The sequence below is a fragment of the Engystomops pustulosus genome, chromosome 1 (assembly GCF_040894005.1).
Source record: "Engystomops pustulosus chromosome 1, aEngPut4.maternal, whole genome shotgun sequence".
NCBI lineage: Eukaryota > Metazoa > Chordata > Amphibia > Anura > Leptodactylidae > Engystomops > Engystomops pustulosus.
Window position 1 is genome coordinate 98420863 of NC_092411.1, and position 18101 is coordinate 98438963.

At 42.9% G+C, this 18101-nt stretch overlaps 1 protein-coding gene across 2 annotated transcripts in view; it reads right to left on the bottom strand.

Moving 5' to 3' along the window:
* LPCAT4 (lysophosphatidylcholine acyltransferase 4) overlaps nt 1-15968 on the bottom strand; it is a 37707-nt gene extending 21739 nt beyond the window's left edge. Inside the window, exon 1 of one of the 2 annotated variants that reach the window (XM_072149579.1) lies at nt 15942-15968. In XM_072149579.1, the coding sequence (XP_072005680.1) occupies nt 15942-15953 (12 nt within the window). In that variant the 5' untranslated portion in view covers nt 15954-15968. Of the gene's footprint in view, nt 1-8275; nt 8634-15941 lie in introns of those variants that run through there. The other variant, XM_072149572.1, reaches the window with a different exon arrangement.
* Between the last annotated feature and the right edge of the window lie 2133 nt (nt 15969-18101).

Consider the following 18101-nt stretch of genomic DNA (forward strand, 5'->3'; position numbering starts at 1 on the left):
TGATAATTTACTGCTAAAGCTATAACAGTTATCAAAGGTGTCTGCAATTACAATGTATTGTTAAAGGAAACCTACCATTTAGAATGGTCGATGTAAGCTGTAAGTACCAGGCACCAGCTCAGGGTGAGCTGGTGCCGGTACTTACCTTCGTTAGTGTTATATACCGCGGCATCGCGGTTTTAACACTTTTTAAACTTTAGAGCAGAAGAGGCTTCGGCTCTGCGTGCGCACGGTCGCGCGCAACGACGAAGCCCCTTCTGCTCTAAAGTTTAAAAAGTGTTAAAACCGCGATACCGCGGTTTATAACACTAACGAAGGTAAGTACCGGCACCAGCTCACCCTGAGCTGGTGCTCGGTACTTACAGCTTACCCCTACCATTCTAAAATGGTAGGTTTCCTTTAATCCTGGTCCTTTAAAATCCAATTGTCACAGAGACTAAAAATATTAAATATTAACAATTATAAAATATACAGTTCCGACTTACATACAAATTCGACTTTAGAACAAACCTACACAGCCCATGTTGTATGTAAATTCAGTTCAGTCCTGCCATGGTAATCTGACAACTGTATTTCCCCATGGAAATCTACATCAGTTCTTATAGAGAGTTTCTAGAATGATTTATTTAAAAAAAATTATAATGTGAATTAATATGCATGAATTGTCAATGGTGATACTTGCGCCGTTTCAAAATATGTAAAAATATCTTGCCACTTTAACTAAATAGTGAACAGTGCATTACAAATAGCAGCTCCATGCATGTCCTCATATCAATGACAGGATCGTATCTCATCTTATGCAGAAAAGCTTTCCTTGCAAAGTGAGTAGAGAACTCCGGAGACTTGTATATACTGCAGGTAATGTGAGCCACAGCAATATGACCGGGAAGAGAAGCATCAATGCTCACACAGCATCTTTGTCTTTTATTATCTATCACAAAGTTCTGCACTATCAGCCACTTATCATATCTTTACAGCTTCCCCAGGTCTACAGGTGTGAAGATAATCCCATTATATTACCTTTCAATATACTGTATACTTAGATAAGTAGAGCTTACAAGCAGTGTATCTCTCACCTATTGCAGGAGGACATATTGGCTTAAATCCAGCGCCCTTCACTCATGACACAAGTGTATGCTTCTCTCAAGGGCACTTGGACAGAGTAAGGCTCAGTTCACACCAGCGTTCGACAGGTTCATCAAATAATAATTCCTTTATTTATATAGCGCCAAAGATTACGCAGCTCTGCAAAGAGCTTTCAAAATCAGTCCCTGTTCCCAATGGGGCTCACAACCTACCAGTATGTTTTGGAGTGAACGGAGTGAACGGAGAGAACATACAAACTCTTTGCAGATGTTGACCCTGGGACTTGAACCCAGGACCCCAGCGCTGCAAGGCTGTAATGCTAACCACTAAGCCACAGAGAAAAAAAAATAGTGGAGTAGTCCGCTTGACCTTCCACACATTAAAGTCAATGGGGAATGGAAGGTGAACACAAGACTTCATTACAGACACAGGTTTGAACTAAACCTTAACCTTTAGAAGCAAGTATCACACTCAACCATAAGATCTACCGTGAATATTTGCCTTGAAGCTCTCAAGACTGGGGTAGTGGATCAGTTTACATGGGGATGTGGAAAGAAATGACACATGCCTACCCCCAGAAATTATGAATCAATCAAATTCATTAAAGGAAACCTACCATTCGATTTGATGCATTATGAAGCAAACATACCTTGAGAATGCTGTAGCTACACTGATGCAGGATCATATCTGGTTTAATACCTGAGCTGAGTGGTTTTGCTGTGAAAACAATTATAACATTCAAGACCTTGGGAAAGCTGGATGAGGCTGGCTGCATAGATAAACACACTACACACAGAGCTTGTCATTACACATGGACCTTACTCAAGACATGACTAATCAATCTTTGCTGGATCACTCATACACAGCAGCAGGGGGATGGTGCAGCAATTGATTATTCTGCCTTCAGACACAACCCAGCGATTACATCATCCTGTGAAGCAGTGAATAACTAATGTGCTGGAAGCTCTGAGACAGCTTCATTACAACAAGTTTATAATTGTTTTATAAAACAAAACCACCCAGCTCAGGGATTAACCAAGGAAAAGGAAAAGAAATCAGCCCCTATACCTCATTTAAAGGGACTGCAAAGGAAAGAAATGTTTTTATTTTCTAGAAAAAACCTACACCCTTTAGGATTTTTTTTTAGAATCTTAAAGGGAACCTGTCCGCAGAAACTGAACTTATAAACCTCTACCAGTAAATTGCCAAGCAGATTAACATGAAAGAAAAACGATCTGGAAAAAGCCAAGCTGCTTGACAACAGATTAGTAGTGGTTTATTAATAGGCGAATTTCTACTGATAGGTCAATAATATATTTGGCTTAAAGGAACCCTATCTATAGAATAGCTCATTAAGATGAGATTGGGGGAGGGGGCTAGTGGGGCAGTTGATGCATCAAGTTCATATGCTTATCACCAAGAGATCTGCTATTCCCACCTAAATCTCTTCCCAAATCCCCTTCTTACCTGATGCACAACTGTCTTATTGATTGAAACAGGAATTTCTCAGAAACAGAAAAATGGACAGAAATAAAGGTATCTTTGAAAAAATATGCATCACATTTTGAAACAATATGCTGCCAGCAGATTGGAGAGGTGGTAGACTTCCTTTAAAACAAGCGGGTGCAACATTCAGCACCTCTGGCAACAACTTCATTGGGGCCTGAGCCAGCAGGAAGCCTGAATGGCCACATCAGGCTTAGGGTGATGCCACATGTGGCGTTTTGAACACGTTTTTGGCATGGGTTTTTGACCAGTCTGAATTAAGTCTGAATTAAGATAATTTGTCAAACCTGTCAAAAACGGATGTGGTTTTTGACGGACTGCTTAATAACGGGCCAAAAACGCATTTAAAACGCCACATGTGCCATCACCCTTAGGCCTACTGCCCACAAGTGAGTGGGATGTGGTTTACTTGAGTCACACTTGCATTGCAAGCTTGTCTGAATATCCGACCTGAACGCTCAGAGATGAAACTGAACTGACAGACTGAGTTGAGTTCCGCTCTCTAAGTGTTTGGGCCACATCACACTTGCTCATGGGCAATAGGCCTTAATGATTTGTTTCACATCTAGAGGCACAAAAAAAAAAAAAAAAAAAAAATCAATCTATGCACGCTTTGCTTCATTTAGTACACACAACAATTACTTGATGGGGCATAGAAGAGATAACTGAATTCTATGGATAGGTCAATTAATACTTTTGGCAAGGAAAACCGCTTTAAACCTGCACTGTCCACTTACAGTAGCTTAGATTGAAATCCCAGGACCAAATGACATTATGACCAAGTGCCAGATCAGGGTAACCTAGCCCAGCAGTCTTTACAAAAGTCAATACTGTTCCGGCACTCCAGCAAAGAAAAGGTTTAAAAATAAACTTGTGTCTGCATTGAGCAAGACCGAATAAAATGTTTTCTACATCTACTATTATGCTGTAAAATATGACCACATTTACTAATGCTGTCTAATATTTAGACAGTGGAAAAGGTGCTCCAAGGGGTCACTTAAACTATGTACAATTCTTGCCTCTCCCCACTCCTTGTTGCTCTGTTGAGGACATTCCCGATCCCTGCTGCAACCGGGTGTCTCCCAATACTATGAGAAGTAATAGGAGAGGCGGCTCAGCCCATTACTGGCAAAGGCGAATCTCTGCTGCACACAGTGAGGAAGGTGAAGCATCAGAGAAATGTAGCGATTTCTTTCTGTGGAGTTCCTGGCAAACTACATTAAATGTCAAGTCTTCAATAGTCTTAACAGCTGATAAACTGCTTATTTCTCAGCATTAGGTAAAAAGTGGCATTGAACTGAATGGTAAATATGGAGGCAGATCTAATCACTGTATCACACGCTGGCGCATGATGTCCCACCCCTGGCCCCATCTGCATGCCCTGAATATATAAGGAGGCACGAGTCAGCTGGTGTGTGGCAAGACAGTTCTACCCAAGGTGCAGTCTGGCATTTTTTTTTTCTGTATTTACAGTATTTTCATAATCCCACACAGGCGCCCTAATGGGACTGTTGAAGCTAGGCCAGGCCATGCTAGGCTATGTACTGCAGTCCCATGGAGAAGGATGAACTAAGACATGTTAAATGTTCCTATTTATGATAAAAATAAAAAAGACTAAGCAAGGATGGCTTGTTTGGAAGGGATTCCAGGAGAAAGTTTGGAATGACTATCTGAAGAATGACCTACTAAGCATGATGGTGGAGGAGCAATAATTTGGGCAAGGAATGGGAGTGACCATGAACTCTTCTGTACACGGACTCATGAGTCAAATCGGAAGCCATGTGTGCAACTGCTAAAGCTCAGCCAAAACTGGGTCATGCAACAGGATAATGATCCCAAACACACCAGAAAATCTACAGCAGAATGGCTGAAAAAACAGAATCAAGGTTTTACAATGACCCAAAGTTCAAACCACAACCCAAAAAAAAATACTGTGGCAGAACCTAAAAAAAGAGATGTGCGTAAATAAATGAAACAATCCTGTATGAACTGAAGCCACACTGTAAATATGAGACGGCCAAACATCTCCTACAAAACAACATGGAGATGCCTTCTTTTACTGATATCTCACAAGTGTAAGAAAAAAGTGATAATGGAACTCAACAATTAAAGGGGTTATCTCACTGAAAATTACCAGCATCTGGCCTGAGCTCAGCAGGGAACCTCTGGCTCCAAGGCTGATTCCAACTCTGCATCTTCCATTGCCATGACATGACCTATTAGGGATGGAAGCCTTCTTGTAAATGCCATTGCAAGTCACCGAACTGATGGAAGATGAAGCTAGGTACCCAACATATAACCCAAGTTAGAAGGTCAAGGTTTACAACTTCTACGGCTCAGGCTGGGTGCTGGTAATTTTAAGTTCCCAAATAACAGTAGTCAAAAGTGACGAGAGAGTAAATACATGCTGTTCCCTAAAGGGAAGTTCCCACGTTGGCAAGTGGCAGATCCGCAGCGTAATACAGGTGCATCGTAGTGTATGAGATTGATGCAATAACGGAAATGCCTTTCTACTGTGGATTGTACATCCGCAGCAAATAAACAACATGTCACTTATTCCTCTGGATGTTAATGCAGAATGTGCCGCAAAGGATGAGCTCCATCCCCTAGGAAAATCGTGGATTACCAATAAGGAAAGGTACATCTCACCATAGTGCACAGTTGCTACCTAAAAATATTAAAAACTTTTTAAAAATTTTTTAAGGAAAGTCTAATTTTTTTTCTAACCATTAATTCCGTTTTACCTTTAGTAACCACATTTACAGAAATAAAAAGGCAGGGTAGAGTGTTGCTTGACTTTCTAGCCCACAGCACAAAGTTCACCAAGAGGTACAGGCCCCTATATAAATAAGGTATACATCTATCCAGGGCCCTGTATGCATAAATCACCAGTGAATTTCTCCACTTTCTTGTTGGAAAAAAAAAAAACTTTAGTTCCGCCAATTTCCTCTACCAAAGGGTTAACACACTATCCATACAATGCTCCCTTGTACTGTATATAAGAAAATAAGACCATAAATCCATTGAAGCAGGGACTCTGAACAGCTAGACATGAGCGTTACATAAACAATGGTAGGGCCTCTTGGAGGCGGATAGTTTACAAAGTTGTGACCTTATAAAGAAAGCAGACCTGTCATGGTAGACTATTATTAGCACAATGGTCAATTATGTATCTGGGGATATAGAAAACCAATAGTATACATTTCCGTCCAGCCTGCACTCAGTTTCAGAGTATGAGATGTATATAATCAATGATGGATGAGCCTCTTCTGTGTATATATTATATAATACACACACACAATCCCTCTGTACAGTGACATTATATATACACTGCTATTTGTATAAGCGGAGATGTTACACGCTAGCACCAGCCATGTTTCCGTGGTTACTAATTAGCAGTTAGCGTGGTTAGGCCTCACAAACACTGCCGTCTTCTTGTCACAGGCATGTGGGCCAGGGGCCATAGTTAAGGTGAGCGAGCCTTATAGGAACACAGGCCGTCTATGTTACAAGTGCTGATGGGTGTCACGCACTACAAGGCAGCTTTTTACAGAAATGACAGTTCTGATAACAGTCTGTGCTATATTGTGGTGACCTAAATATGTCAGAGAGCACAGCCCGCACCCTCATGGCCGCACACAGAGAACTATTACTACAGAGTCTTCAAGATAGACAGCGAAGGCCGCATGACCTTGTACTGATATCATCCCTATACTGGAAGATATCAAGGGCGAGCAGTCAGACATACTGGGCCATGGTGTGGTGGATGTCCTTAGCGACCATCAAAAATCACCTCCCAATCTTTAAGCACAAGTAAAAGATAAATGCAGCAATCTGATTGGCTAAAGGAAGCCTCTCCTGTTTACGCTGTACTTGTTTTGATACATCAGGGCACATAACACTGAAGAGAAATGTTATACCATGTAACAAATACAGCACAAGCTCAAAAGACCCCAGTTACCCAGACCAGATCCAGGGGACATCATTTCAGTTTACTAAGGACAATCCCCCCTCCCCACCAGTCACTTTTCACAGTTTGGTTGGTGGTTTCTGTACATGTCACAGAAGTGTCACTGGCCGTCACTGTTCATTACCAAAGAAATCATGCTTCCCTATCAAATTGTGAGGTATCAGTGTGGCGCTATAGTTATATGTACCCCATGCATAAATTGTAAGTAAGACCAGCCATACACACATACTAGTGTAGTGCCAGTCCTGCTGTGCGCACACACACACTCGCAAAGTGTATCCAAGCCCAGCTATTCTTGCTGCACACACACATGCCTAGTGTATCCAAGCCTAGCTAGCCCTGCTGCACACACGCATAGTGTATCCAAGCCCAGCTAGTCCTGCTGCGCACACACACATGCATAGTGTATCCAAGCCTAGCTAGCCCTGCTGCACACACACACATGCATAGTGTATCCAAGCCTAGCTAGCCCTGCTGCACACACACATGCATAGTGTATCCAAGCCCAGCTAGTCCTGCTGCGCGCACACACACATGCATAGTGTATCCAAGCCTAGCTAGCCCTGCTGCGCACACACATGCATAGTGTATCCAAGCCTAGCTAGCCCTGCTGCGCACACACGCATAGTGTATCCAAGCCCAGCTAGTCCTGCTGTGCACACACACACTCGCAAAGTGTATCCAAGCCCAGCTAGTCCTGCTGCGCACACGCATGCCTAGTGTATCCAAGCCCAGCTAGTCCTGCTGCACACACACGCATAGTGTATCCAAGCCCAGCTAGTCCTGCTGTGCACACACATATGCATAGTGTATCCAAGCCTAGCTAGTCTTGCTGCGCACACACATATGCATAGTGTATCCAAGCCTAGCTAGTCTTGCTGCGCACACACACATATGCATAGTGTATCCAAGCCCAGCTAGTCCTGCTGCACACACACACATGCATAGTGTATCCAAGCCCAGCTATTCTTGCTGCACACACACACACACATGCATAGTGTATCCAAGCCCAGCTAGTCCTGCTGCACACACACATATGCATAGTGTATCCAAGCCCAGCTAGTCCTGCTGCACACACACATGCATAGGTCGGCTCCAGGTTTCAGTTGGCACCTGGGCGACAGAGTCTCAGTGTACCCCTTTGCAGTGAACTCCCATGGTGGGAAAAAAAATTCAGAAACTAAAACAGTCCCCTGTTCCTAAAATATTTCCTAGTTTATCATCCCAAACAGCCCACTCATGGTTATTATATATAAAGCGCCCTCACCCCCTATGGATACATTAGATACCCACCCCCCCTACCCCGATGGATTCCTCTTGTACAGTCTTATGTGGGCCCCCCAGCAGCTTGGGCCCCATAACTTGGCCAGGTTCACCCAATGCTAATGCCAGCACTGACACATACAGTGTATTTAAGTCCAGTTAGTCCTGCTGCACAACACGTACAGTGTATCCAAGTCCTGCTGCACAACACGTACAGTGTATCCAAGTCCTGCTGCACACACAAGTCCTGCTGCACAACACATACAGTGTATCTAAGTCCTGCTGCACACTTTGCCTGGCTCTCTGCATTGCTGCTCCCCCTGCATACACCATGTTCCCCTCCTACCCACTGCAGAACTTTATCCCCGTGCCAGTCTCTATTTATCCCACCTCCAAATTTTTTCAGGTCACTGTACCCTGTCCTTACAGCCTCTCTATATGTTGTCTCACCCTTAATTTCTGCCAGAACCCCTCTGGGTGAAACTCGTGCAGGAAGGGGTTAAACGGGGTGCCCTCTTCATGGCCGTCCTCCACTTTGTCGCTGGGCACCGCAGCATCGTCCATACTCACGGCTGGCGGATAGGAGCAGGACAGCTGTACTAGCCTGGGCCCGGGTGGGAACGGCTCCTAGGATGTGGGAGGAGCGTCGTCTTCCGCCCTTTTTCCTGCCTTTAACCCTATCGCTGCTGTCGCTGTCACTGTACTGCCGTCTGATTGCTGTCATGTCCGGGCGTTTACCCCCCAGAGGGCTGGGAGACGGGCTAAACCCGTTCTGCTGCCCGTCCCGGTTCATGTACGTCTATGTGCATGTATAAAACCGGGCGGGGAGGTGTGGTGACAATTGCACTGGGCACAGAACATACATATGGCTTCTTTCCCAGGAGGGCCTCACAGCTAGATGCCTCTCACTACGTCACAGAGCTCAAGCTTACCTTCTCCTGGAAGCATATATGGCAGGGGGAATCATGTATGCCAGCCTGTACTATACCACATGCCACCCTGTGCTATATACTACATGCCAGCCTGTCTTATATACTATACTACACGCCACCCTGTACTATATACTATACTACATGCCAGCCTGTCTTATATACTATACTACACGCCACCCTGTGCTATATACTACATGCCAGCCTGTCTTATATACTATACTACACGCCACCCTGTACTATATACTATACTACATGCCAGCCTGTCTTATATACTATACTACACGCCACCCTGTGCTATATACTACATGCCAGCCTGTCTTATATACTATACCACATGCCACCCTGTGCTATATACTACATGCCAGCCTGTCTTATATACTATACTACACGCCACCCTGTGCTATATACTACATGCCAGCCTGTCTTATATACTATACTACACGCCACCCTGTACTATATACTATACTACATGCCAGCCTGTCTTATATACTATACTACACGCCACCCTGTGCTATATACTACATGCCAGCCTGTCTTATATACTATACCACATGCCACCCTGTGCTATATACTACATGCCAGCCTGTCTTATATACTATACTACACGCCACCCTGTGCTATATACTACATGCCAGCCTGTCTTATATACTATACTACACGCCACCCTGTGCTATATACTACATGCCAGCCTGTCTTATATACTATACTACACGCCACCCTGTACTATATACTACATGCCAGCCTGTCTTATATACTATACTACATGCCACCCTGTGCTATATACTACATGCCAGCCTGTCTTATATACTATACTACACGCCACCCTGTGCTATATACTACATGCCAGCCTGTCTTATATACTATACTACACGCCACCCTGTGCTATATACTACATGCCAGGCTGTCTTATATACTATACTACACACCACCCTGTGCTATATACTACATGCCAGGCTGTCTTATATACTATACTACACGCCACCCTGTGCTATATACTACATGCCAGCCTGTCTTATATACTATACTACACGCCACCCTGTACTATATACTACATGCCAGCCTGTCTTATATACTATACTACACGCCACCCTGTGCTATATACTACATGCCAGCCTGTCTTATATACTATACTACACGCCACCCTGTACTATATACTATACTACATGCCAGCCTGTCTTATATACTATACTACACGCCACCCTGTACTATATACTACATGCCTGCCTGTCTTATATACTATACCACATGACACCCTGTACTATATACTATACTACATGCCAGCCTGTCTTATATACTATACCACATGACACCCTGTACTATATACTATACTACATGCCAGCATGTCTTATATACTATACCACATGCCACCCTGTGCTATATACTACATGCCAGCCTGTCTTATATGCTATACTACACACCACCCTGTGCTATATACTACATGCCAGGCTGTCTTATATACTATACTACACACCACCCTGTGCTATATACTACATGCCAGGCTGTCTAATATACTATACTACATGCCACCCTGTGCTATATACTACATGCCAGCCTGTCTTATATACTATACTACACGCCACCCTTTGCTATATACTACATGCCAGCCTGTCTTATATACTATACTACACGCCACCCTGTACTATATACTACATGCCAGGCTGTCTTATATACTATACTACACGCCACCCTTTGCTATATACTACATGCCAGCCTGTCTTATATACTATACCACCCTGTACTATATACTATACTACATGCCAGCCTGTCTTATATACTATACTACACGCCACCCTGTTCTATATACTACATGCCAGCCTGTCTTATATACTATACTACACGCCACCCTGTGCTATATACTACATGCCAGCCTGTACTATATACTATACCACACGCCACCCGGTACTATATACTACATGCCAGTCTGTCTTATATACTATTCTACATGCCACCCTGTACTATATACTACATGCCAGCCAGTCTTATATACTATAGTACACACCACCCTCTGCTATATACTACATGCCAGCCTGTCTTATATACTATACTACATGCCACCCTGTACTATATACTACATGCCAGCCTGTCTTATATTCTATACAACATGCCACCCTCTGCTATATACTACATGCCAGCCTGTCTTATATACTATACTACACGCCACCCTGTGCTATATACTACATGCCAGCCTGTCTTATATACTATACTACACGCCACCCTGTGCTATATACTACATGCCAGCCTGTCTTATATACTATACTACACGCCACCCTGTACTATATACTATACTACACGCCACCCAGTACTATATACTACATGCCAGCCTGTACTATATACTATACTACACGCCACCCTGTGCTATATACTACATGCCATCCTGTACTATATACTATATTACACACTACCCTGTACTATATACTACATGCCAGCCTGTACTATATACTATACTACACGCCACCCTGTACTATATACTACATGCCAGCCTGTCTTATATACTATACAACATGCCACCCAATGCTATATACTACATGCCAGCCTGTCTTATATACTATACCACATGCCACCCTGTGCTATATACTACATGCCAGTCTGTCTTATATACTATACTACATGCCACCCTGTACTATATACTACATGCCAGCCTGTCTTATATACTATACCACATGCCACCCTGTGCTATATACTACATGCCAGCCTGTACTATATACTATACTACACGCCACCCGGTACTATATACTACATGTCAGCCTGTACTATATACTATACTACACGCCACCCTGTACTATATACTGCATGCCAGCCTGTCTTATATACTATACAACATGCCACCCTGTGCTATATACTACATGCCAGCCTGTATTATATACTATACTACACGCCACCCTGTGCTATATACTACATGCCAGCCTGTCTTATATTCTATACCACATGCCACCCTGTGCTATATACTATACTACATGTCACCCTGTGTTATATACTATATGCCAACCTGTACTACATACTAAACTAAATGCCACCCTATACTATAAAACATGCCACTATGTACTATATACTATACTACATGCTATCCTGTGCTATATACTATACTACATGCCATCCTTGACCATATACTGTATGCCACCTTGTGCTATATACTATACGATACACAATATTATATGATATGTAACCCTGTAGTACACTATATGCCATCTTGTACTATAGGGTTGTAGTATAGTATGTAGTATAGTATATAGTACAGGGAGGCATGTAGTATAGTATATATACTATACTGCATGGCACCCTGTACTATATACTATACTATATACCAGTGATGGCGAACCTTTTGGAGATAGAGTGCCCAAAGTACAACCAAAAGCCACTTATATGTTGCAAAGTGCCAACATGACAATGTAAGCAGTAACTTATTGATCCCTGATATATCACAGGTTTTGTATTGGTATCGTATTGGTGTCCTGAGTTCACTAATACAATAGAAAGATGATGGAGAACTTGGATTCAGGGTCCACTAAAGAGGAACAATAAGGGTTCCCAGAGCAGGCGCTCCAACAATAATCTCTGTCCACATTTTCTTGCTCCTCCTGTAGTCCTGGCAGCCAAGGATGTTGGTTTAAAATGGCGTTGAGCATGGCACGTCCTGGGCTGCATTGGACCGCAGGAGGAAGGCCTGAGTCCTGTCTGGCAAACTCTGCTGGGGTGATGGCCTGGGTGCCCACAGAAAGGGCTCTGAGTGCCACCTCTGGCACCCGTGCCATAGGTTCGCCACCACTGCTATATACTATACTACATGCTCCCTGTACTATATACTATACTACGTGCACCCTGTACTATACATTATGCTACATGCACCCTGTACTATGTACTATGCCCCACTCTATACTATACTACATGCTCCCTGTACTATATACTATAATACGTGCACCCTGTACTATACACTATACTACATGCACCCTGTACTATGCCCCACTCTATACTATATACTATACACCACCCTGTACTATATTCTATACTACATGCCACCTTTTGCTATATACTATATGCCACCCTGTACTATATACTATACTAGCCACCCTTCACCATACACTGTATGCCACCTTGTGCTATATACTATACTACATGCCACCCTGTACTATATTCCATACTACATTAACCCTACATGCGATACACCATATTATATGCAACCCTGTAGTACACTATATGCCATCCTGTACTATATTCTATACACCACCTTGTGCTATATACTATACTACAATATACTTAACATCACTTCATTATTCTAGGTACAATACACCATACACTATATGCAACCCTGTAGTACACTATATGCCACTCTGTGCTACATACTTTACTACGTCACTTTGAACTATATACTATATGTGACCCTGTACAATATACTATACAACATGCCACACTGCACTATATATTATATGCCACCATGTACTTTATACTATACTACATCCCACCCTGTGCTTTACTGCGTACGATACACACGTACGATTATATGCAATCCTGTACTACACTACATACTGCATAATCCACACTACTACCCTGTTTCCCCTAAAATAAGACATCCCCCGAAAATAAGACCTAGTACCATTTTGCTCCATCTTAGAAATATAAGGCCTCCCCTGAAATTAAGACCTAGCGGCCGTCATTGCAGCAGCTCCCTCCACACCATATATAAGTATAAGGAAATCTTTTAGATGCTGCAGAAGGTTGTGACATGGGGAAGAATTCATGGGATAAAATCACTGACTGTTGTGCTGCAAATGTGATCCCAGCAGCTACCAGGATAAGAAGGGTCGTTAATGGAAGGTGCTTTTACTAAACATGAGAGATTGGGGCCAATGATTCTAATAGAAATGGAGTCACAAGAAATACAGCATGAAATTCCGAGTTTGGAGCGTTATAAGAGAAGTAGATTTTTTGTTCAACGATAAATGTAAATTCTTGTTCTTGGAAAAATAAGAATCCCCTGAAAAAAAGACCTAGCGCCTCTTTAGGAGCAAAAATTTATATAAGACACTGTCTTATTTTCGGGGAAACAGGGTACTATACACTAAATGCCACCCTGCAATGTATACAATACTGAGTATGATACACCGTATTATATGTAACTCTGTAGTACACTATACGCCACCATATACTATATACTATACTACATGCCACCCTGTACTATATACTAGATGCTAGGAGGGACTAGAGAGAGGAAAGATGTCCCTGAAGGGAGAACAGAGGGACCAGGAGGGAGGAAGACAGGAGGCTGGAGGTTAGGGACAGGGAGGCTGGAGTATGAGGACAGAGGGGTTTGGAGGAGGAGAGAAGAGCCTGGAGGTAGAAGAGCAGAAAGGCCTGTAGGAGGAAGACAGAGTAGTCTGTAGAAGAAGAGATACGTCTTTAGGAGGTGGACAAAAGTTTCTGAAGGAGGAGAGCACATGAGTCTGGAGGAGAAGGACAGAGGGGTCTGAAGGAAGGGGACAGATGAGGCTGGAAAGGACAGAGGGGTCTGGAGAAGGACAGAGGAGTCTGGAGGAGGACAGAGGAGTCCAGAGGAGAAGTACCAAGGGTTCAAGAGAGGAGGACAGAAGAGTCTAGAGGAAGAATACAGAGGAGTCTGGATGAGGAGGACAGAGTGGTCTGGAGGAGAACAGAGGGGTCTGGAGGAGGAGGACAAAGGAGTCTGAAGGAGGAAGACAGTACAGCCTGGAGGAGGACAGATGATTCTGGAGATGACGGGGTGTGGAGGAAGAGAACAGAAGAATCTGGAGGAGGAGGACAGAGGAGGGTTTCAAATGGGGTCCCTTTTTAGGTTTACTCTGGTTCTGGTATCTTATAGGCTCAGCAAACATAGTGCCTGAAATTTGTTTCAGTAAAAGTTGCGCTCCCCATTGCAGGGCTTCCTCAACTGCCCCCCCTTTGATTGCCACCCCCTGCGTGCCAAGTTGGGGGGGGGTGTGCGAACAGTCTCAATGGTAGTCCCAGGGTCCAATGAAGGACCCCGGACTGTCTTCAGCTGCTGAGTGACAGATCCTATTTCCGATAGGATCTGTCACTGTTCATGTCAGCCTATGCTTCTGCCTACTGCCATTTACACTACCATATCAGTATTACAGAGTAAAAGTTTGATGATTGCTTGTTCAAGTCCCAAAGTGAGGCAGTAAAAGTTTTTTTTTTTTTTTAAGTGATAAACTATTTTACAAATAAGAAAAAAAAATGTATAAAAGTCCTCCAAATGCCTCTTATATTATAAAACTCCCACATATAATAAAAAAGTTAAAATAACCACTCATTCCGCACATACATGGTATCGCCGCATCCATAACAACCTGTAAAATAAAATAAATGTTAAAAAAATCTGAATAGATTTTCTTTTTCATTACTGCCAAGAATGTTAAAATGTAGTGAATGGGCCATAGCCACGCCAAAATAGTGTTACTTATACTCCTTGAGGGGTTTAGTTTTCAAATGGGGTCACTTTTTATGGGTTTCTCTGGTTCTGGTATCTTATAGGCTCAGCAAATGCTACATAGCGCCTGAAATTTGCCCTCTAAAAGCGCTGTGGGCACATAAAGTAGTTTACATCCACATGTGGGGCATCTGCTCTTCTTTAAGCTTCTTATACTTTAAAATACTTTGCCAATTATGCAAATGAGCCGGATGGGCTCCAGGCTCCATTATCACCTATGGAGCCTAGAGTTCTTTTAGACTTATTTGCATCATTTTAAAAGCATTTATTTGTAAAAAAAAAAAAAAAAACAGGACATAGAAAGCTAAACAAAAGAGCGGATGCTGCCAGACTGGGGCACACAACAGCATGTAAGTGTGCTTGGTCTACAATACTTTATCCTGGTGGTAGATCTCCTTTAAATACCTGTGCAAGTAGTTTTCACTGAAAAGAATGTGCAAAGTCTGACAGAAAATTGGAGCATTTATCCCTTTTATACTGAGATGTCCACAGCAGATGCCCACGTTAATGAAATGTCCACAGCAGAGCTCCGTTTAATGAAATGTCCACAGCAGATGCACTCTTACAGAAATGTCCACAGCAGATGTCCCCCTTTCATGAAATGTCCACATAAGATGCCCCACTTTACATTAATGTCCACAGCGCCCCCCCCCCTTTACAGAATGTCCACAGCAGAGACCCCCGCCCCATATTAATGAAATGTCCACTGCAGAGATATACTCACCTTCACCTTCATCTTCCCTTGGTTCAGTCTTCTCCTCTTCCTGCCCTTTGCGTGCACACACTATGACGTCACCCGCCCGTGTCACCGCAACATCATAGTTTCTGCGCCCAGGCAGGAAGGAAGAAGCCGAAGGTAAGTATAAAGATTTTTTTTTAAGATTGATTGGTGGATCTTCATATAGGACCCAGGTTTGAAGATTTGCCATTGGTTATTCCTATAGAGGTTTCCGGTAACCTAGGCTACTTTGAATGTCTGGCTGGCCCTTGCAGCTGCATAGATGATGGATGTCACATGATTCTTGGTCAGCAATGTGAAAGTAATCTCAACAAAGGTTTCTTGTTCATGACCTCAGTCACAGCATAACATTCCTTATGTAACACACATCATGTTACTTCAAAACAAGGCTAAGCTGAAAGTAGTGAGAAAATCCTATGTAAGATTTCTGAATACTTGACAATAGTGTGGTTATCCTCTGAAATCTAGGACAAAAAAATCCGATAGAGAGACTCAAAAAGGTCCAACTCTCCATTATTAATTGGAGCATATTTTAAAACATTGGCCATTTCAACATTAATGGGAACCTGTCAACACATTTTCACAAATACAGCTTTCCCATAGAGCCCCATTAACTAACTGACACTCTTCTTTTACTTTCTCTTATACAGGCGGTCCCCTACTTAAGGACACCTGACTTACAGACGACCCCTAGTTACAGATGGACCCCTCTGCCCACTGTGACCTCAGGTGAAGCTCTCTGGATGCTTTACTATAGTCCCAGACTGCAATGATCAGCTGTCAGGTGTCTGTAATGAAGCTTTATTGTTAATCCTTGGTCCAATTACAGCAAAAATTTTGAAACTCCAATTGTCACTGGGACAAACAAAAAAAATTTGTCTAGAACTTCAATTATAAAATATACAGTTTCGACTTACATACAAATTCAACTTAAGAACAAACCTCCGGACCCTATCTTGTATGTAACCTGGGGACTGCCTGTATCCTCATAAATGAGCTTTGAGCTTTACGTTATATTCACTGGTATCAGATGATGTTTGTGCTGCTTGGCTGGCCTCTCCTATTTAATCCACCCCATGTCCCATGCCTCTTCTAATTTTTCAGCACAGCATGGAGGCATCGGGAGGGGTGGAAATCCATGGAGGCATGCGGTGATTTCATGTGATCAGATATATAATGATGTAGATGTGGCAGATGTAGCAGGACCTTATATGACATCAACCCGGTCACCTGATTTTAAGTGCCCAATAAGAGCTCACCCTGTTAGCAGCATATCATAGCACTGAGACCTGTCAATCAGGAACAAGGAGGCAGGGCAGAGCAAGTAACAACTAATATATGCAGGGCTTTAAAGGGAACCTGTCACCAGGAGACCCATTTTTAGCCTTCCCCCAGTCCCCACAGAGCATAGTACATACACTGCCAAAGTGTTTTTGTATTAAAAATTGGTTTTACAGAAAAAAAGATATGTTATATTGTACCTTTCATTAGCATCTGCTGTGTGACTAGGCAGTTGCCTTTTGGGAGGGTCTGGAAAGGAGCAGTTCCCCCCCACCCTTAGGGAACAGCTCCTTCATGTGACCTTTTCAAATATATGAAAACACCCATCACTTGGTTTAGCGACACCCCCTGCTCCTCTACAGCCAATACCGAGTGTGGGGAGTTATTCATATACTAGAAAAGGTCACATGTTTCCCAAGGGTGGGGGGGGGACTGCTCCTTTTCAGCCCCTCCCAATTGTCAACTGCCTAGTCACACAGCAGATGCTAATGAAAGGTAAAATATAACATATCTTTTTTTCTGTAAAACCAATTTTTTGTACAAAAACACTTTGGCAGTGTATGTGGGGACTGGGGGAGTGCTAAAAATGGGTCTCCTGGTGACAGGTTCCCTTTAATGGACTCACTTAGTGTCATTGGACTCACACCAGGTGAGTTGCATATAAGTTTACTGATCAATGCTTTTTCATCATATGTTTTAATGAAGTAATTTATTTTGGGTGCGTTCATTTCAGTTCAGGTTCTCTTTACCCTTGGTTCACACTGTGTTTGAGCCTTGCACACGGCTCTCTATCAGGGGTATAGATTTCAGTTCCTAAAAATGGAATTAAATCATATACCTGAGCAAGTTAATTCACCATTTTGA